A 21753-nucleotide genomic window follows, 5' to 3' on the forward strand; every position below is an offset into this window, starting at 1 on the left:
CTCTCTCATTTACATCTCGCGGCGTTTTAGGAATAACCAGTTCGGCCGGCAGTGTTTCCCCCATAACATTCGTATAATTTTAAAAAGCTTCGGGCAAACCGGCCGAGAAATTTCCGAAAGGTCGTAGAAAAGCGAAGGAAACGAGAACCGGAGGGCGCGCCCCGGTACGGTTTTCTATTACTTTCCAATTTTCTAATACGAGGCCTCTCCTCGCCGGGAGTGGCGGCGGTAAAAACAAATTCCCATAGACACATCGACACGGACGAGCGCAAAACAGATACGGGTCACGCCGTGAGGTTCGACGCACGTAGCGTTGCGGCGAGGAGAGCGAAGCGCGGATTCCATCGAACGGGGCGAATGAAATTCGAGGAGGCGATCGCCGTTGGATCGCCGCGGCGATTCTCTTCCCTCGTGCGAAAACCAAAAGTATTCGCTTCTCCTCTTCCTCCGTTTTAACGTGCAGCTCCTCGCGAGATACGCAATCTGTATTCGCCGGGGCATTCCCTCGCTCGCCCGAGTCCTGAATCCTTCGGCCGCGCGTGCCGGAGTAACGTCAACGTATATGCGACGCGTCGCGAGGAAGGGAAAGGCAAACGCTTTATGCATCGCTTGCTCATCGTGCACCGCCAAGGACAATTGCTCGTTGAACACGCGGCAGTTTTCGCGACGAGCCAGTGAGCTTTCAGTTTCGCCGCGTTCCATCGCCGGTCGATTTTTACGATAAAATTTTTTCCTCCGTTTTCTTCCCCCCCCCCCCGTGTAAATAAATCCAAAACGTAACGCGTCCGTTAACGCGTGTTAACAGGCGACAGAAGATACTCGTTCTTTTTTTTTTTTTTTTTTTTTGTGCACCGTTGAGACGCGAAAGCGTGAATCCATTTCACTTCCTCGAAAGTGCGCAAACAAAGCGTCGCGTCCTCAAGTTTAACGGAGAGATCCGCGCGCTTTCCCCCTCCCCCTCCTTCCACCCCGCCGGATTAATCCGCGTTAATCCACTAAACGTGTCTCCGACGCAGGTTCGACGAAAGGTCTCCGGGGCTGCCTTCCAATCTTCACTCTCCCGCTACTCTAAGTGTGTTTAACTCTAAAACGGAAAGTATCTCGACCAACGGAGTTACTCGATCCAGAATCCAGAACTGAAGGAACCCCTTCCGTCCTCCTCTTACCCTCGGGGGTTCTCGTAGGCTCTCTCTCCCTCGCGGAGGTTGACGTCCCCGAGCGACGCCTCGGTTCGAACAGAAAACGACAGAGATTTTCGAGCGCGAGTAGGGCGACGCGTTATGGCGCCCGCCGAGCGTCGGTCGGAGCTTCGGCGGATGGACTGGCTAGCCTGTTCGCCGACCGGCCGGTCGACCGACAGGCTGCATAGTGTGCGCATCGCCGCCTTGCCCGGTTCGCCCGGTGCCCGGCCGTTTTGTACCTTTTGCCCCCGAAGGGCCCCGCGCGCCACACGATCGTCCCTCGACCACACGCGCGTACGCTTCGCCGGCAAGGGTCCGGAGTGCTGCTGCCTCGTCCTCCTCTCTCGCGAGTCCTCCCCCTTGTCTTGGCTTCCACCTCGGTTAGGACGACGGTGCGGTTGAGGTGTCGGCTTACCGCGGCAAGATGGCTTTCGCGGTTATCGCGACGGTTCGATCGCACCGATTGGGGAAGAAACGATGTTTTCCCTCGCGAACCTCGTGTTCTCGTAATACGATTCGCGAGCCGTGGCGGCCGACTCGAGTTACAAGACGCAAATCGAAGGTGCCGTTCTCTCGTCCGTACTGTCCGACGACGAGGCGAGCTGCTGTTAAAAAAACGGGAGAGGTATTACAGGTGGGAATTCAACGGTTTCGACGGCTCAGTTTTCTCTCGGCCACCGCGTCGCACCTGCGTTCTGCGCTTCGCAAATTCCGCGTAACGTGTTCTAATCAGGGAGAGAAAGAGAATGAGAGAGAGAGAGAGCGCGCTGTTCTCCTACGGTGAATGGCGTCACGCGCAGGCGGCGCGGGATCCATTGTGCACGGAGCTTAAGACCCGTCTGCAGTTCCTTGGCACGGTGCCCTTGCTGACCGGTGCTGACCGTATGCAGGGATCGACCCTGGACCCCCGTGCTTCTCGGTCCTCCTTTTTCTACGCCGTCTCTCTCTCTTTCTCTCTCTACGTCGTTCTTCTCGCCTCTCCTTTCTCTCCCTTTCCCTCCGGTCGCGTTCACTTCCCCTCCTATCCCCCACCTCTCTCCCCTTTCGTCCTGATCCTCTCGCTGCCCTTCACCGTACCTCCATTGTACGTAATGGCGCCAGGACGACGACACTCGGGTCGTTATTTTCTTGCCTTCTTCTCCACGAGCCGCGCGCGCTCGCGAGATAAGCTCGCGTTAAGAAAACGCGATGGGTCCCTCCGTCCGAATTCGCGGGAGCCGAAAAATCCGTCCGGCAGCTCGGACCGGCGGGAAGAGACCGCGAAATCCCGAAGAATGCCGTCCAGCAGGATTGTTTGTAGCGCAAACTTGTAAACTCCTCGAGAGCCGCGCTTAGAATTTTACGACGCCGCACGCTCACGCATACTGAAGGAGCGGACTTGAGGAATCAAAGATGCAGGGCACAATCTCGTGCGGCCCCATTAGATCCGTTCGTTGCTTCAGCGCGGCTGTTTCACCGCAAGCCTAAACGAAAGGGGAATTCTTCGTCGGAATTCCGCTCGGTTTTCTCGGAGTAGAATACCTGTGGCTTTATTTGTCCCGTTTATTCATTTTTTTATCACGATCTACCGAGGCAAAGGAAAATGATTGCAATCACCATAGTTTAACTATAATTTCTAGTCGTATGTTCGATACCAACTGTATAGTTTTAATCGCGCAAGTTTCACCTATTAGTTTATTATTATGTAAATAGTAAGCAAATGTAAAAAAAAAATAATTTTTAAAATTAAAATGTATATTATAACAATTTATAATAAATTTTTGCAGTTTATAAAACCGTAAATAGGGTCATTATCATTAACATTATTGTAGCAGTGACAACAGTAATAACTTAAAACAGAGCACCCGACCATAATTATTTCGCCATGCAATTGTACAGTCACAAATACCAAACGCATTTCTCTCAGAAGGTTCGTGTACGTAATAACGAAACGACAATGACAACCTGTTTCATTTTCCGCTAAGCGGATCAATATAATTCCGTTCATAAATAATGAAAAATTCGATCGGCAATTCGTCGCTTTGCTTTCCGCTTTGAAAAGTCTCGCGAAAGTGTCGATGAAAACGGTTCGCTTCGCGTTTATTGCGCGCGAAACACCGTAAATGCAAACGTTATCAAACCCGTTCGCATCACGATGCGTAAAACATGCGAAGGTGTCGGTCTCTCTCTCTCTCTCTCTCTCTCTCTCTCTCGGGGCAACATTTTAATTAATTGAGCTAATGGAATTTACATGCTGCGATGATAATATGCAGGGCTACACCGCGTCGACAAAACGGACAACGTGTGTGTGTGTGTGTGTGTTTTTGCATGACAAAGACAACGAAACCAATTGCAGATGTAGAAGCGGCGAAACTATAGAGACCGTCGATCGTGCAACATCCACGTTGAGAATCTCGCCGTCTCGTTCCTCTCGTAATCCGATCTCCCGGCGCGATAACTCGATCCCGGTCAACATTGTAAAAAATAATAACGAGGATTTTCCGAATCGTCGCTTCCCGCCTCTTCGCGCGGACGATAAACTCGCGAGAGCTCGCCTGGAGAAAACGCGCTACCGCGCTTATACATACGCGCAATTTTGTTTTTACGAGTCGAAAGATTAGCGAGAGAGAGCGAGCGGACCGAGCGAGTATACTTGGTAAACGCTCGTAAACAAACCGCAAGCAATTTGCGAGAATGTTACACCATGATACACCGCGGTACCGAGTCGTCGTCGTCGTCAATCGCTCGCGGAAGAGAGACTTCGCCGGTTGCAGGTTGTGATACAGGTGACACTTTTACGCGCGCGCGCGTTTGCAAATCGTCCTCCGGTCATAAATTTCCCGTGACCGGCCACCGCGACAACAGCGTGGTTAATTCACGACTCACGTCGCACGATCGATGAACCCCCCGCGAATGGACGACGCGCGAATTTCCTCTCTCTCTCTCTCTCTCTTTGTCTCTTCATCATCCATCATGCTCTGCCATGCCAATCGGGATCGAAGGGCCGCGCGTTCGCGTTAAAAGGTGAGGACTCACCCCCGTCTCTCCGCGACTTTCGTCTCCGCGACTTACCCTTTTGTGCAGCAGCTCGCTGCAGTCCGCCGCTCGTGCTCGCTGCTGGCCTTGCCTCTGACCCCCGCCGCGGTCGACCTCCCTGCCGATCGGGCTGATCATTTTTCTCTCGCCTGCGGAGCAGAAAGGAAGAGGTTACGCGAGAGAAAGCCTCGTGTAAGAGGAAGTCGCGTTATTTCTGGGAGGTGTCGTAACGAGCGAAAGGATACCACGGGGGGGCCGGAACTATTCGGAATATCGACTGATATTCCCCCGCCGAGGATTTTTTCCCTTTCGTCGTTCCTTCCGCTTCAGCTTTTTGCTGAGCCGACGACGGCGAGAAAAATTCCCGCAATAGCGAGCGAGCGGATTGACTTTCTCCTTAATCACGTGCAATGGCACGGTCGTTTTGCATTTGCGCCTCAAAGCGCCGCGGCTACTTCCTCTCGCCGCGCTATTTTACATCCGTTGGAACGACGCGCCAGTGTCGCGGACCGTTACCGTTTTTTCAGCCACGGATCTCCTCCCCCTTTCCTAATTTCCTCCTTTCCCCCCCCCCCTTCCGCGGCTGCAGACTTTCTCCGGAGAACTTTTTCTCAGCGGAGAATTTAATTGCGACAAGTTGACGATTTTTTGATACTGAATTTCAGCGATTAAATTCTACATTAATTTCTGTCCCTTTTTTTTTCCGGCTTAATTGTAAATTCAGTTTCGCTCGCTGCTTTTTTTTTTTTTTTTTAAATATCTTTGAAAGATGTATCGAGACCGAGGCATTAGCATATTTATTCAAACTCCACTGTCTGCGGCTGGACTGAACGATAATGGATCTGGGACGCTCTGCATAGGATATTCAAATGCCTACAGAAATGTTCCGCAGCTGCGACCGTTAGACGCGTCGTAAAACGGGGAAGCACGGACTTCCGTCTGACGCAGAAAATTGCGCGGCTATTGTACCTATACAGACACAATCGGATTGCACGGAGAAGAGAATTCTTGGTGGACCGTGGTATTTAGATTGCGGCGCGCTTCCTCCATTCCTTTTCGAATTCGACGATACCTGCCAGAAGTATATTCACGTGCTTCCAATAAAACTGCAACTTTCTGCCAATTTTCTTAGCGTTACGATCGCTCAAATTCGATTCTCCGAGTGTATCGCGATCACGGGGAAGAAAGGGAATTGGCGGAAGTCGTCAAATCACTCCGGAAATATTCGCATCGTTACACCGATAGAAAAATGTGTTGTATTTGTAACTGCACTGTAAAAAATTATTGTAAAATTACAACTATAACGTGAGTAATTTTGAGACCAACTATAATAGTTGTAAATTTCCTCTTGTCTATAATTTTGCAGTATACAAGTAAAAATAATTTAATTTGTAATAAATTTGTTTACAGTGTATACACGAGTGTAAAAAGCAAATTAAGAAATTATTGCAAAATTTATATACAAAATTACATAAAAATTTACAACTATTACAGTGGGTCTCAAAATTACCCTACACTATTATAGTTGTTTTACAAAAATTTTTTACAGTTTGTAATTGCATAGTAAAATAGTCAGGAATATCCTTTTTATAGCAATTATTGCTATATAATATTAATAATGCTGTATTTTAAAATTGAATAATCTATTGTACAATTTTCTCATAGCTGGCAGCACTGCAAGTATGCGGTTATTATTCCAAATATTATCGTAATAGTTGTTATAAAAATGATATTCCTGCACTGAGAAAAATATCCGGTGAGATTAACGTTACACGATCATTCATCAGAATTCTAGTTAATCTCACCTCAGATATTTTTCCCGATGTGACTATAATTATTTTACCGTGCAATCATAGTCGGAGATATCACGTATCCTTCTATCAGTTCCTTTTTCTAATTCGAAAGGAATAAGGTGCAGCTACGATTTCCTTTACCATTACGGTCGCCGCAGTAACGTTCACAATCGCGACGATATCGCGTATAATCTTCACGATTGAATTAATCCGAGGCTTCTGATATCGATCATGCGTATACCTTTGCGTAGTCAGGCGGGGGGCGTGCACGCGGATGCACACGGGCGAGATTTCCATTATTCCGCGTTGTGCATTAGACAGTTTGCACACAAGCCTTACCAGGACACCCCCGCCGTCGCCGCCGCCGCCGCGGATCCTCGGATAATTAACCCCGGGCGCCGGCTGAAATTCTCTCGACCTGAATTTATGCGCCTTTCAGACGGCGGTGGGGTTCGGCAATCTCGCGATTCAGAGCAGACGTTAAATCGCCGCTTAATCTCGCGGGTATTAATCGCTCGTCCGTCGAGCGAGGCTCACCGTTCATCACTCGGCGTAACTTCGGCCAAATGTTCCGGACGAGGCTGGCAGCTTCGAATATTAGAGGCAGAGATTCGCCGTAGCGATATGTCACGAATATACAATATGATACGAATGTATTATGTTGTCCAATATAATAAAGTGAAGGAAAATTATTATTTTTTTTTTTTTACACCAAGAGAGAATAATTTGTGCGGTCATATTACTATAATTTGTAATCATTTTTGGATTCAACGATATTTTTCCAACTATCATTATTCAACAATATAAATTATAGATTGTTTAAATTATATTAAAGTTCTCATAAACATAATTGATCTTATGAGATGATTGTCATAACCAAAATGGAGATTTTAATATAGTAAATTGTACTATAAAATAATATTCTTAATTATAATTATTTTACTATACAATTATGATCATAAATATCACATTTTTTTCTTAGTGTAATATCTTTTTTTGCTAATTTCGCGTCGAATATAAGGAATATTATTTTTTCGAACAATTAAAAAGACTTGGAATAATCGTAAAGTTCTCGTTTTCGTTGCATGCCGCAAATTGCGGAATTAAGTTCGGGAAGTTTTATTATATTGTTGAAATTTGTCGCGAATATTTTGAAAAAAAAAATCCGATTAATTAGCGCGCCTAGCTGGCCGTTAATTCCGTACAGCGCGATGTGCCTTGCACGTTGAAGGATCATTTTATAAACAAGGCGGACGTTGTGTGCCTTTGGCATTGTCTTTGTCGGCGTTATTAATTAGCGTTTGCTCCCTTGCGCCGCTTTCTACAGGAAAGTCGATACGGGCGCTCTAACTCGGAGACGTTATTACGGTAAATCCGGTCGACGTCGTAATTCTTTTTTCCCCGACCGCCAAACTTGCCGTCGCGAAGGCGATTCGTATTACGACCAACAATATATTAATTGCGCCTTAACTTCGAGTTCGAGGCGAAAGTTCGAGTTCTTTCATAAAGCCGGAGTAGCCGTCGGCGCTCCGGCCGCCATTGCCACGGAGGGGGGGGAGGTCAGCTCATCGAAAAGTTGGAAGCCGCGTTGGAAGTATCGGGCAGCTCGATAAAATATAAGCGCGAAGGATGAAAAAAACAACTTACTTGGACTGTGCACGCGTATCTCGCTGTCGCTGGGACTGGAGACGCGATGGTCGTTCAACGAGGTGACCCGCAGATGTCCGATCGGGCTGATCAATCGCTGAGTGGAATGACCGCCCCCCGGCGATGCTAACCTCAGGTCCCTCAAGTCGTTACCGCTAACCCTGAAATTTGACGAGCAGGTCAGTGGGCCGAGGCTTCGTGGAAGGTCGCGCTCGTGGAACGGCGCCGTAAAACGACCTAATGCGGAAAGAAACTGCGAGAGAGAGAGAGAGAAAGTTTAAGTCGAGAGCACGAAAGGAAATACGACGCCACCCCGAAAAAGATATTGAATCCCCCGGGGATTCCCAAAGTAGTCGAGTGGTTGGAAACATTTTCCAGAGATGGCAGGAATCGAAACTAAAACCAGATGGACCACTGATGTTTGCGTTTTACAAAGTGTCCACGTAACTTTGGGAGAGAAATCCTAGTTTTGGTTCCACAATATCATACACGGAGAGAAGTTTCTCTTAAAATTTACCATTAAAATCTGGTAATTGTGGAATAATGTGTGACCTCGAGGAATTTTATTGTACTGCTTAGTAAAATTTACTAAAAATATAGTAAAATTTACTAAAAGTATAGTAAATTTTAAAAAGTATAGCAACATTTCTTGAGATTACATATTATCCCACAATTATCAGATTTTGAGGGTAAATTTTAAAAGAAAATTCTCTCCATGTATATATTAAATAGATACACCGAGAGAAAAAATTGTTGCAGTAACCATAATGTTACTGTAATTTATATTTCTTTTTAGACTTGACATATTTGCTCAACAATATAAATCACAGTTTGTTGAAATTATATTAAAATTCTCATAATATTGATCCAGTTTATGATACGCTTGCTAACCAAAATGGAGATTTTAATGCATAATAAGTCGTACTATGAAACGATTACTACATCAGCATTGCAAATATATTATATTATTATTATTACCGATACAATAGTAATAATTACTGTAAAAATGATATTCCTTACGGGTTATTTTACTATGCAATTACAGTCGCAAATATCGTACATTTTTTTCTCAGTGTATCTTCTCCATTTCAATTTTTAGAAATGACGTTTCGCGAGTCCCATTTGACACCGCGACGCGCGCATTATCTTCTCACGTGCAATTTTTCATAGGCGACAGGAGCCTTGTCGATTAATCATGGGAAACTCGATGCTTTGTGTCCGTACGGGACAAATAAACGCGGCTACGCGATACAGCAGGAATTAGATTCGCCGTGAAGGTAAACCGCGACGCGAATACACACGCGAGAAAATTGTATTACCAAGGTGACGCGGTTTAGTTCGCGCCTGCAGGCAATAAATAGAGCTTGGTGTGCTTGAGAGCAGCTCTCACGTCGATTATGTCATCGCGACGCCCTTCAGCCTAATTAGTGACGTCTGGCTGGCCTCTCGTGGTGAAAATTTTACGAAATTGGATACGCGCGCTTTTAAATACGGTTGAAAAAGATTATACGTTTCTCAGACGAAAAAAGCTTTCCGGCTAAATGGGGGAACGCGAAGAAAAAAAAATCTTTCGACAAATTTTAAGAAATTGTCAATCGCGCAGTTACACAATTTCATCGTTACGCGAGGAGCTGAATTAATTGCTGTAATTGCGTCACCGCGCAATCCTCGCGTTACGAGTTGTCAAGAACACGCGGGGGAAATTTGATCGGTTGTACATTTCGCGTCAAACCAACAACCTGTATGTGTGTGTGTGTGTGTGTGTGTGTGTGCGCGTTGTTGTTGCTTGCACAAGCGCGAGTAATTAAACAATGACTTAAATGTACGAATACCCATAAACGCGCGACGAGTTATTCGCGGCGACTAAATCGGGCGGTAGCTAATCGCCCTACTGCCTTTTACGGCGATTAATTTATGCTCCTCTCCCCTCTCCCTCCCTGCATTCTCCTGTTTCTTCGACATACCGGCCGAACACGGTATTTTGACGCCGTAAAAACGGCTATAGCTGGAAAAGATTGGAGTCTCTGGTCTGCGTCTTTAACGTTGCAATTGCGCGCTCTAACTCCACTTGTCTCGAGTCGAATGTGATCTTTCCAGACGCGATACACACACACACACGCGCGCGCGCGCACAAGGGTGCGTGCAGACATTTGGGCTTGCTCGCGGCATTTCTACCAGTCACCACCTCAAAGTAACTAAACACGTACCGGAGAGGCAACTCACGAAGCCGGAATTAGACGGCGGGGTTGCGGCCGCGCCGGAGTATACGCGCCCGCTAATAAGTTTCCCTATTACGGGGTGTGCGATAGGGGCGGCGGTTTAATTACAGCGCGCCGAAACTTCGTTATACAAATACCTGGCAGGGACCGGGGGCTTTGCTGTTTACTTACATGCACTTGCCGATGTCGCCGTTGCTGGCGACCCTCAGCAGCTGGGCGGTGGGCTCGCTCTCCAGCTGCCTCATAGGCGATTGATGCTGCGGAGTCGAGTGATGGAGCGGAAACGGTTGCTGCTGCTGCTGCTGCTGCCGATGGCTGCTGCCGCTGCTGCTGCCGATGCTGTTTCTCGGTAGCGGAAGAGTGGACACCGCCGTCGGCGGTTGAGTCAGCGTTCTCTGAGGCAGATGAGACGTGCTGACGGCCCTGGGCGGAAGCGGGTCTCTGCCTATCACCGAGCCCGAGCCGGACGCTGCGAACGAGAAAAATGCGTGGCATGAAAAAAATTCTAGAGTACGATTACATGTACATATATATATTAAGGCAACCTTCTCATTACAAAGCCTCGTAGCAAGATTTCATGTGCAAGAGGTACGCTAATTGAGCCTCACGTGGCGTGTGCACGGTGAAATCTCACGGTGAAGCATCCTTGGATCGCGCGGGATCGGTATGGGCTCTGCTGTTCAGGAAACGTCTGTCTCGCTCGAATGGGAAAGATGGGAGGAATATGTGGGAAATCAGTATGGATATTGGATTGAGTAATACTCCCGGCAGCAACGAACCAGTCAGCCGTTACCAGTCATAGGTGAAAAATGTAAGCGGGAGATAACGCGCTTATGGTTTCTTAAGGGTTTTACAATCGATCGTATATAAACGCGAATCGAATTGAATGGGCCATTTACACGGTGTATAATTAGTGCTGAATCGAGTGTCGGATTAGCGTGAGATATGCAGGCCTTCCTGCGCAACGTTTCGTTAGAGAAGTGAAGTATAATGGATATTATTAAATATGAATAAATATTTAACGTATTTATGATTAAGTGTAACAGAATTATTACTAAATAATATTCACGGACGATATGTACATTAATAAAAATACTCAATCAAATAAGAAATTCGGTGTAATCTTAAAATTACATACATCGAGAGAGAAAAAGATAGTCACAATTAGACTGTAAGTTGTAATCCATTTTTGGACCCAACCGTACAACTTGTGATATGGTTGCATTATCATAAAACAATCATTATAAGCATCCACCATAAACATATGGTTATTATCAATATTATAGTAATAATTGCTATAAAAGAATGATATTTTTGGCTATACAATTTTACTGTGCAATTATAGTCGAGAAATATTACGCATTCTTTTCTACGCGAAAATAGAGTGTACGAGACGCGAGGGACTCTGGTGTAGGCCCAAACGTGAACGATCTCGTGTGCTGAGCAGGTCCTCGCCACGCCGGATGCGTGCAATGGGAATGATACGGGACGGAATTAACAGACGACACAGAGGACGAGAGAGAACGGAAACGCGTGACAGAGGGAGCGTTTGGGAACCGGGCAGACAACGGCGGAGAGGAAAGGACAATTTGTCGGACGCAATTAAGTCAAACTCCGGAACCAGACCGGCGTGTTACGTAAGGCCCCGCGATTGCGTTAGGAGAACCGGCTATACGCGCATCGAACGCAATCGCGCGTCCAGATTCCTGTTTCTTTTGTCACCTAGACGCGAACAGGTTTCCCGCGATTAAAAGAGAGAGAAAGAGAAAGGAGGGGAGCAAAGTTAGAATTTCCGACCGTCCCATCGTCCTGGAAAAATCGGTAGCGATTGCAACCGCGGAATTTGATCGATTGCAAGATGCGTTGGCGCGGCGAATCATCCGCGCGGATTCCGAGCCGAGAGATTGGGTTCTGACGCGGACGGATGGCAGATCGGCGCGAACGCCGGCCTACACGCGCGCGTTTGGCATTTGCCACTTTATGCCAGGCGTCGTTCGACGATCGGCGGAACAGAGTCCGCGTCGCGCGGTGGCGATCGTCGTTCACGCTTTAAGCCCGACGTTCACGCTCGCGACTGACGGTTCGAGGAATGCAAACGACCCGCGCGCCCGATGCCATATGGGCGCAGCAGGAAAGCCTCTCCTCTCTCTCCCTCCCGCGCGCACTTCGCGCATAATAGGCGGTATTCAATTCTGCAGAAATGCGCGCCGCGGACCTTGGCCGATAGCGAGACTCCTCTTCCGCGTAATGCTGCGATAAAGACGTCGGTGCGCGATTTGAAATTCCGTTCACGATCCGACCGTATGTTTGCGGATTTGATATAGGCCGAGGTTTGTTCCCCCCCTATTTGTCCGGCCCGCACGAGCGTTTCGAGCGATTATGCACCTGTGCGCTGCGTATAATTTTCGTCGCGCCGCACGCGGGACGGCCTCCTTTTATTTATGCGCCTCTACGTCATAAATGGATGTTACAACGTGACGTTTATGAAGTCTCGGACCGTCTGTGAACCTGTAGAGTGCGTCCGGGCTACGCAATTGAGAAATTCATGAGCAATAAAGGTAAAACGGGGGGTCTTATTATGCATAGAGTATCCGTAGCCAAGATGTGACGTAACTTCACCGGCGGGAATAACTCTCCGTCGAGAGTGATAAAAGATTTCAGAAGAACGCGGCGCGTTCCCTCATTCGTGTGCCAAGATAATCGACGGGCAAACAAAAAATCGCGCACACCGGGGGGGGGGGGGGCTAGGTATAGAAAAATTTATTCTCGCGCCAAGAAAAGCAGTTTTCTCACTTTTTAGTCTTCCTCCTTTAAATAACGGTCTTTGTAAAGAATATCTCCTTGTTGAATAGAGAGTCTTAAAATACATTAATTTTTTGCTTGAAACAAGTAGGATTCACTTAAAATAAATTTCTACGTACACACAAGAATTAAATAAGTATCACTTATCCTAAAGAATATTGAGTCAAAATAAAAATTTAATTTACTGATTGTTTTGACTCTTTAATTCAATTTTATAATATTCTTCAGGAAAAAGTATAAATTTTGTTTTAATGAGTTTCTCTAAAACTTGTGATAAGTATATTTTAAGATTATTGTCCAGAAGATATTCCTTTTAAGAAATAATCATAACTTATTAGAAGGAACAGAGTAAATCTAGTAACCGCTTTTCTTGGTAGCAGAATAAATATTTTTCTGTGTACATATATTTTATCACAATTTTCCGTTGCGCCCCAGAAGTTTATTTTTCCGATTTCCTCTCGGTTATCTCTGTTGCAATTCAATTCCGTTGCACTTATTGTTAATTTCTGATTGCACCGACAATAGTTTCACTCACTTTTTTGCCCAACAAGTTACACGAATGAATACACCGAAAGAGAAAAAGCTATTATAATGACGAATAATATTTTCAACTTGATTAAGTTTCTTCGAATTGAAGTCCCAGTATTTCGTATTTAAATCGAACGCATAAATACTCGAACCGAAGGGAATTAAACCAAGTTGAAAAATTTCGTAGTCAAATCCATATTTTTTTTTTCCCAGCGCAACCCGCGCACACGCGTAGATCGATCTTTTTATCGCGCGGGCTGGCGCGAGCATTAGTCAAAGGGGTTGTATTTCCAAAACGATGCTTGTGCCCACGTACCGCGTGACATTTTTCACCTTTACAGGCCGTCGTGATCGGGATGTTTCCGCGCGGAATCGTTCAGCCCGGGAGCTGCGCGCCGCGTGACGCGGAAAAAACGCGGAGCGTGCGAACTATGCGCGATTATATCGACGGACTGCGGACAATCGTCCGGTGCGACCGCGTACAGTGGAATGCGTGACGGCGCATCCGGGATGCCGGCGATTTGCGCGGATTCATCGTTACGCGGCGAACAGGATGAACGTTCTCCGCGGCGACAACGCTCGTATATCGATAGTACCGCGGATTAGATAAAATTGAGATCGAGACTTCCCGAGCGACGGCGTTTCCCTTTGCGCGATCGCGATCGCGTCTTCCGTTTCTCGGCCTTCGCGGCCGGAATGCGGATGGGGATGGTCGGCGTTGTCGGCGAGATCCGAACGAATCCTACAACAAAGTGTGTCAGAGGAGGCCGCGGTTGAAAATTTATTTGGTCTCGGCCGATAAATTCCCGTCGCGAGATAGAGATCGTAAATATATCGGCGAGTTCGCGGTTGAAAACCATGGCGGTGTCCGTCAGTAACGAATATTCCACCTCTCCTCCGCCGGAATATCATTTATATAAGACCTTATTCTTAGCTTCCATTAAATCCGGATTTATTACCGGTCAAAGTATCAGTTGTATACGCAGGTAAACATAAGAATAATTTATGCTTGCGGCGCGTCCATGATTCACAATAATTCCTCGGCACTCCTGGCTATTAAAAGCCAGCCGGAGTCTTTCAAATTATCCTTTAACGTTGGAAGTGGAGGATCCTACTCGAGCAAACTCGGCGGAAGTTCGGCAGCAGCCATTTTAATTTCTCAAGCTGTTTCTGGCACTGTTTGCAAAAGCTCGAGGAATAAAGTATTTCATATTTAGAGCAACACCGAGAAAGAAGCTTTATCTTCCTTTTCTTGCGTACAATAACGGTCTGTCGTTCAGCTCTCCTTTTATCCCATAATATAATTGCCACGCATTGATCCAATGAAATGCATTCTGAATTGTGCAGGCTGAATTGTATCGTTATTCTCAATGCATTGCAAAAGTTACGAGTAGTCATCCGGGGTATTCAATGTACAGGGGACGTCGAAAATACGCAGATAATCGAGAAAACGAGCGAAATAATTTAATAGATGTTCGGGTGATCGATTGGCGATTATACCGCACTAATGTTCCATCTCTTTCTCTCTCTCTCTCTCTCTCTCTCTCTCTCTCTCTCTCTCTCTCTCTCTCTCGCGTAGTTACACGAGAGTGGAGCGTAGAGTCAGTGTAATAATTTAAATGTATGCGTCCGCGCCGACCCGTTGCGAAAGTCGCCCTGGAAACGTTGAGCCGTGTAACAGATCGGGGAGGGGAGGGGGGGGGACAGCGGCGTTACCCAATTTCGCGTTGTTTTAGGTCCCCGGACCTCGTTTCGCAGCGTTACAAAATCTGCAACGCGAGAAATTCTCGCGCGAGTTTCACGCCGGCTTAATTAAACGTGGAATTCGCGGGCGGCGGCGGAAGCGGAGGGGAAAACCGAGCGCGCGCGCGCGCGCGCGTCGCCGATCCGCGCGCGGCGCGTAGATTGAAAAAAAAAATCGAGGCAGATTGCGATCCGGAGGTTTGGAAAATAACGGAGTTAAAAAAAAATGTCGAGGCGGGCGACGCGTCGATTTGATGATCGTCCGGGTGGTACCTGCACGTGCGCGCGCGTAAATATAGGTGTGCCACTTGGCACCGCTCGGCATAAAAGATCAAGGTGCGCAAACGTGAGCCGTTATCCGCGCGCATACGGGGTGTCCGCGAATTTCCTGGCGTTTCGAATCGACGACAGCCGTGACGAATATATATTCTCGTCTTGTTACGGGGAAACGTTGTTTTCTCCTTTAATGCGACTTTACGCGAATCGCGTATACGAGGCGATCTCGCGAAGCGTTTCGAATTGGGAGAAGGCCTGAAATTACGCTTTCACGGTAGAAAGGGGCGAGGGAGAGGAGACGGGGAGGGGGGGAAGGGTGGTCTGTGTGGAATTTCCGGTTGTGCAGAATGCACGGGGATTAAAGCGGGGGTTGTTCACCTCGAATACCCTTAAAAGGCGAGGGAAAGGGCGAGGCGGGAAGTTGGGATGCCTTCTATATGGGGATTTAATGGAAGGCGTCGCGACGCCGGAAGAGGCGTCGGAGGGCCGGTGAGACGACGATGAGCGTCGGCTCCGGATATCGTTTTCCGGATCAGAATTCGGCATTGAATCGCTCGGGGAGGGGGATTATGGGGAGAAGGGGAGGGAGGGGGTCCACGCTCGTCCGAGAGTTCGGTTAATGAAATTCGTGAAAACTCGCGCCACGAGTTGCGGCGGGATTACACAATCGGAGAACGTAATCCAACTCGATTAACTTTTACGGAGGGTTTTCCGGACCACCTATACGATTTTGCACTATTCCTAAATGCCACATTCGTCGATAACTTTCGACCTTTGCTTATTTCGACATTAAAATGCCTCGATCGTGATAATCCACGGAAAGAACAATTTTGCTGCGATGCACTGAGAGAAAAATATCGAAGTATTGAGAAACAAATGTTCCTTGTGACGTTTTCTTCGATGTTATTTGGTATAAAAAAATTTATTTGTTTAAAACGAAATGTACATTTCTGTGGAATATTCTGTGAAATATACTTCTAAAATATATTTCTGTCAAATATATCTTATTTAAAGAGATAACATTCAGTGTGCGAAAAAATAGATAATTTATTTACTAGAAATAAAACATTTAATTCGCCTTATTTAAATAAATCATTTATTCACAAGAAATATTTGGTTCTCAATACTTCGAGATTTTTCTCTCAGTGTGGATATCTCAAAATAATTACGTTGGACGCTTAAATTGATTACTGGAATGTTAAAACTGTTTGCAACAATATCGTTGGAAATCTAGATTTCTTATATAACTGTTTTTAGATACATAAATATTTAGGTAAATTTCTAAATCCCGCAGTGAAATCGTTCTTCCAGCATAGGTATTGACATTCTATTTGATCGTCTCAATCGGCGAGATTTTGTCTCGGCTGAATTTCTCCCTGCGATAATTACACAATAGAAGAAACTTTATTAAAAAACAAGAGAGAGAGAGAGAGAGACACCAATAGAAAAATGTGTTGTATTCGTAATTGTAATTGTACAGTAAAATAATTACAGTCAGGAATACAATTTTTATATTTTAATAATAGCCATGTGTTACAACTTTAAAACTATATAATTTATAGTACAATTTTCTCAAAGTTACACTTAAAAGAATGATCTTGCAACAAAAATTACATGCGTATAAAATCTATCTGAGATAGATAAATAATTAGCAAATATATGTATATGTATTGCATCTAATCAATCTAAATGACAGAAGCAGAATTTGCAAATTCTATACGTCACAGCCAAAACTATAGCTGATACAAAAATTAGTGATACAATTTGGTTGTAATATCAAGAAACCTATCCATATCAGCAAAAAAATTTGTGCATGGGTGTAGCAAGTATACAGTTACTATTAATATTTTTGTAGTATAATTACTATAAAAATATTCCCAACTATAATTATTTTATTATACCATGTAATTATAGTTCACAGATATTACATATTTTTCGGTCGAACCCGACGGGTGTGCGGGTCTCCTGTCACGCGTCATGACGAATCTATAGGCAAGAGGAGGACGAACACGCGTGAACCGAGACGGACGAGCAGGGTAGGCAAACGCAGAAATAGATCGTGGGGCACTTCGAACACGACGGCGACGGCGGCGGGAACGTATACTCCCACGGTCATTTGTATCGTCCTCGACCTGTTGCTGTTACAGTCGGACAAGGGTGTTGATTTTCCTTTTTCCCCGCCGTACACGCCGGACACCGCGCGCGCGTTCCATTTTCCCGCCATTATTACGGTGGACGGTGGGGAGGGGGGGAGGGTGGAAAAAGGAAGAGGCGAGGAGAGCCGAAAGTGCCGGCTGGCGGTACGCGTCTGGGCGTAATAAATATTTTACATCCCCTTCCCGCGGCATTCTACGAGCGCGGTGTTGTTTTCTCGCGCGATGCGCTTTACCGTATCCTCTCCTCTCGCCGCCGCGAGATAAAGTAGGATCACGCCGCCGTACGTCTCGCTTAGCGCATCGCCGTAAAACAGTAACGACTAATCCGAAGACGGATAGGACCGGTGAGGCTCGCCCGTGGGATAATTCACGCGGAGGCCCCGCCACGCATTATCTTTCTTCATTTATTATCCGAGCCCTGATTCCGCCCCCTTCCCACCCCCCAAAAAATTAGGAGCGGCCAGGGGAAGATGAGGTACGAGGGAATATTTTCATAATTGACAATCGAATCATTATTTTATACTTGCATAGCAAAATAATTATAGGAATTTTTATAAGAATTGTTACTATAATATTAGTATAAATAATACCATGCCAACTATGAACAAAATTGTACAATAGATTATTCAATTTTAGAATACAGCATTATTAATATTATAGTAATAATTACCATAAAAATGATATTCCCGACTGTAACTATTTTACTATGCAATTATAGTCACAAATAAAAACAAAATTTTCTATCAGTGTAATCATCATTTTACGACTGGAATCGTAAAAAAAAAGAGACGTCTCTATACAACTGTGCGTGTGTATGCGTGTGATTCTCAAGATTATCTCAATTTCTCTCTAATATGCTTCCTAACGACTTCATAACGATCGTCACTTAATCGCGAAACTTAGTTAAATTATAATTTTACATTATTCATTACGCGGTTTCCTCCGATAGGGAAGCTAAAAGGAGGTAACTTTCTTATTCCCCGAAGATAATTTCGCATTTACGTACTCGTCCTTGATAATTAACCCGAGAAAGAAGTACAGAAATGATACGTTGTTTTTCTCGTATATGGAAAAGCAATTTAGTAAAACGGCCAATCGCATCGCCGATCTATAATACGAAACTACTGCAAACTTCGGTCCGCCGCAGTATATTTCCCGTGCGGATTAATCTCCCGCGTTTGATCTTCCCCGTTCCCCTCTCTTCCTCTCTCTCTCTCTCTCTCTCTCTGTTTCTTCCAAGATCGCGCAACGGTCTGCCGCAATCTTACCACTATGATTATGGCAGCAAGTAGCCACCGCGGCACCGACACGAGTGTCGACTCGACGCTCCAAGTAACGGGATCTGTAGTGATCAAGTAGGTCAGGCGACTCGGTATCGTCGCCTTTGTCTCATCGACCCGTGATACTCCAAGGTCCGGTTTTACCTTCGGATCGCCGACGTTTCGAGCGAAACACACGCGCGTGCACATAACGCGCGAGCCAACCGGCTGGAATCCGCTTTATTAGCAGTACGAGCAGTAAGATTCTTCTTTTTGTACGCCGGCAGAAACGGTAATGATAACGAGGAGGTTTAACGGTGGATAGCGCGAATGGCGTTCTGAATGGCTAAAGGGAACGCACGTCGAAGCGTATATACGGACACGATAACACCGGCGGTATGCCACTTGAATAAATAAAACGACCGCGGCGAGAGTTAATAACGGATGGATTATTAAAACGCCGACGTTTCTTCGTTAACGCGCCAACCTATCGAGAATATCGGTAAGCGATAATACGAGAAGGGGGTTTAATCGCATACGTCACTCGCGCCGCAGGGATTGCCGTTTAATCGCGGATTTGAACGCGCGAACGGAGATTCGTGAGAAAATACATATTCGCGTCCTTTTTTTTTTCAAGGGGGAAGGAGGAGCTCGTTGAGCTGTGCATTTTCCCCGTGCGCCTAATGACACTTCTTGCCGCTGCCGTTTCCGTCGTAAACACGAAAGCGCACAAACGTCACGCGTTCCCCGAGAGTTAAGAGATCGTCCTCCGCGTTTTACGAACGGTCGTAAAAGGGGCTCGTTGAGAGAGTTTAGCTGACAGACGGACGACCGGAAGAAGCGGGGTAACGCCGTGGTTCGGCCACCACCCCCCCACGCGGATCGATGAGGCTTCCAAGTCTAGTCGCCCGCCGGCTGCACGCGGCTGCCGAGGAATCGAGTGAGACGTTCGAGGAGGAGGGAGACGAGGGAGACGATAGAACGCGCAAGAAACGGAAATAAGTGGCGCGTTTCGTGTCCGTCTAATTGCACAGGAGGGGCCCAATCGCGCTCCCATTTTATCCGGGACACGGGGACGGTTTTTCCCACGCGATATACGTAATGTAGGATCGTGGCGATCCGAGCGGAAATGTAATTTTAGTATGGAGCGCCGATCGTCCGTTAGCGATCCAGTTACGTTTAACGCCCGTAGAAAAAGGAGCTATGTACACGCCGGCGACGAACGTGAAATCTAACGAGATCCCGAGAATCCTTAACAAACCGGGCCGTCCGCTTTTTCCTCGTGTCGTTTCGCCGCCGCCGCCGTGAACGGAGTTTCTTACATCGATTCTCAATTTCCCGGGTTCCTTCTCCGGACGCGGTCATCGCGATCGATCTGACGCGGTGGCAGGTGGCGGAATACGTCTTCCTGTCATCCTACTTTTACGTCTATAGAATTTGTGCCGGCGTTCCCCCTTGTTCGTAAGAACCACGTGCTCTATCGGGGGCCGAAGGGGATCGAATTTGCGCGCGCGATTCGAAAGTCCAGGTCTCGTATTCCGGGATACCTCGGCAGGTTGATTGAACCAAAAAAGGAAAGGAAAAAATTCCCCCCCCGCATTAACCGCTAACACACCGCCGACACGCATTACGCAACGACCGAATCCGCGAGTTCCGCGACTAAGAGTTGGTAACGGTGTTTTAAACGCGCGGGGCAAAATCGCGCGCTCTGCGCGCAAACCCCGGCCGGTTTAACGGTTCGCGTGATGGCCGTCACGAGATTTCAAGTCCAATTGACGCGCCCCTCGCGTGCTTCGCGGCGGCCTCGCAAAAAGATCGCGTCGCGCGGCCACCCTATTCATCAATGACATACCTTTCTTAGGTGTTGCCGGCCGTCCCGCCCCCTCCACCCCCTCCGGCGGTCGTCTACAAGGGTAAAAACTAGAAGTGGGACACGATAAACACCGCGCTGGTTTTGTCGCCGTTTTCTTTTGTTGTCGGCACAAAGGCGAGATATATTTGCTGGAGCTATGTCAGCAAAACACTTGTCTCTTTGCGATGGGGGGGAGATGGATCGACAGGTAGGGAAAAAAGACCTACGCGACGTTCGAGGAGCTTTGTTGCAGATATATAAAATCGACGATCGAATTAACGGCGTTACGATCCGGTATACTCGGTTGTCAAGTGTAGACGATTTTAGAACGTAATTTGATTGTCGGATTGGCGGACTGCTGCTTTGTGTTCAACTGCTTTATCGAGTGGCAACGATGATGTAGGCTACCGAATTGGTCACGATCGACTCTCGTTGTCGACCGAAAATAGCCGTCCGTTACTTTCGTTCTTGGATAAGAGCAAACGAACGCGAATCATGCTTGAAACCGAGATCACATAAATCAAAAAAGTCGATTTGTATGGTGCATCTGTATTTTATGTATCTATACAATATAAGCTTTTCCTGTTATTTTTAATAATCATCATGGGCGACAGTAAGATTACCGTTTTTTTTTTATTTAAGGAAAAAAAAATTAAGTTGACAAAAAAATTTTTTTAGCAATTAATAGAAAAAAAAATTATCTAGGTAGAGTTATCGCATTTATGAAACAGAAGTGTGATATTTGCGACTATAATTGCATAGTAAAATCATTATAGTCAGAGATACCATTTTTATAGTAATTATTACTACAATATTGGTAACAATAACTATGCTTATAGTGATTGTTTCATGGTACAACTTATATTACAATCTCCATTTTTAACACGGCAATCATAAGTTATCTAGATTTATGTTTATGTTTATGAAAACTTTAATATAATTTAAATAAGCTATAATTTATACCGTTGAATAAAAATATGGTTGAGAAATGACTAAAAATTATAGTGATATGGTTACTGCAACTATTCCTTTGTTTCACCGTGTGCGGTTTTCTTCTCGAATCGAAAGCTCCTATTCTTTAGTTGCATACGGTCTTCGTCTATACTTGAATCGCGCCGCAGCCTCACGGGCGTCCGACGAGGACGGAAGGTTGGCACGAGTTTCGGCGGCTGGTTGCGCGTATAATACGCAAGCCTGCAGCGGGGATTCAATGATCGAAAGTGGCCGGCGCTCGAGTAACGGTACTCGCGGCGAGAGAGGAATGCTCCCTGCATCGGGTGAG

The 21753-nt window shown here is 46.3% G+C and overlaps 1 protein-coding gene across 1 annotated transcript in view; it reads right to left on the bottom strand.

Moving 5' to 3' along the window:
• Positions 1-21753, bottom strand: part of LOC105830881 — a 144043-nt gene that overhangs the window by 13229 nt on the left and 109061 nt on the right. Inside the window, exons 13-15 of the mRNA XM_036290295.1 lie at positions 10027-10324; positions 7637-7797; positions 4233-4345 (exon numbers count right to left, since the gene is read on the bottom strand). Coding sequence (XP_036146188.1) covers positions 4233-4345; positions 7637-7797; positions 10027-10324 — 572 coding nt within the window. The remainder of the gene's footprint in view (positions 1-4232; positions 4346-7636; positions 7798-10026; positions 10325-21753) is intronic.

Source organism: Monomorium pharaonis, chromosome 7 (genome assembly GCF_013373865.1).
Source record: "Monomorium pharaonis isolate MP-MQ-018 chromosome 7, ASM1337386v2, whole genome shotgun sequence".
Classification (NCBI taxonomy): Eukaryota; Metazoa; Arthropoda; class Insecta; order Hymenoptera; family Formicidae; genus Monomorium; species Monomorium pharaonis.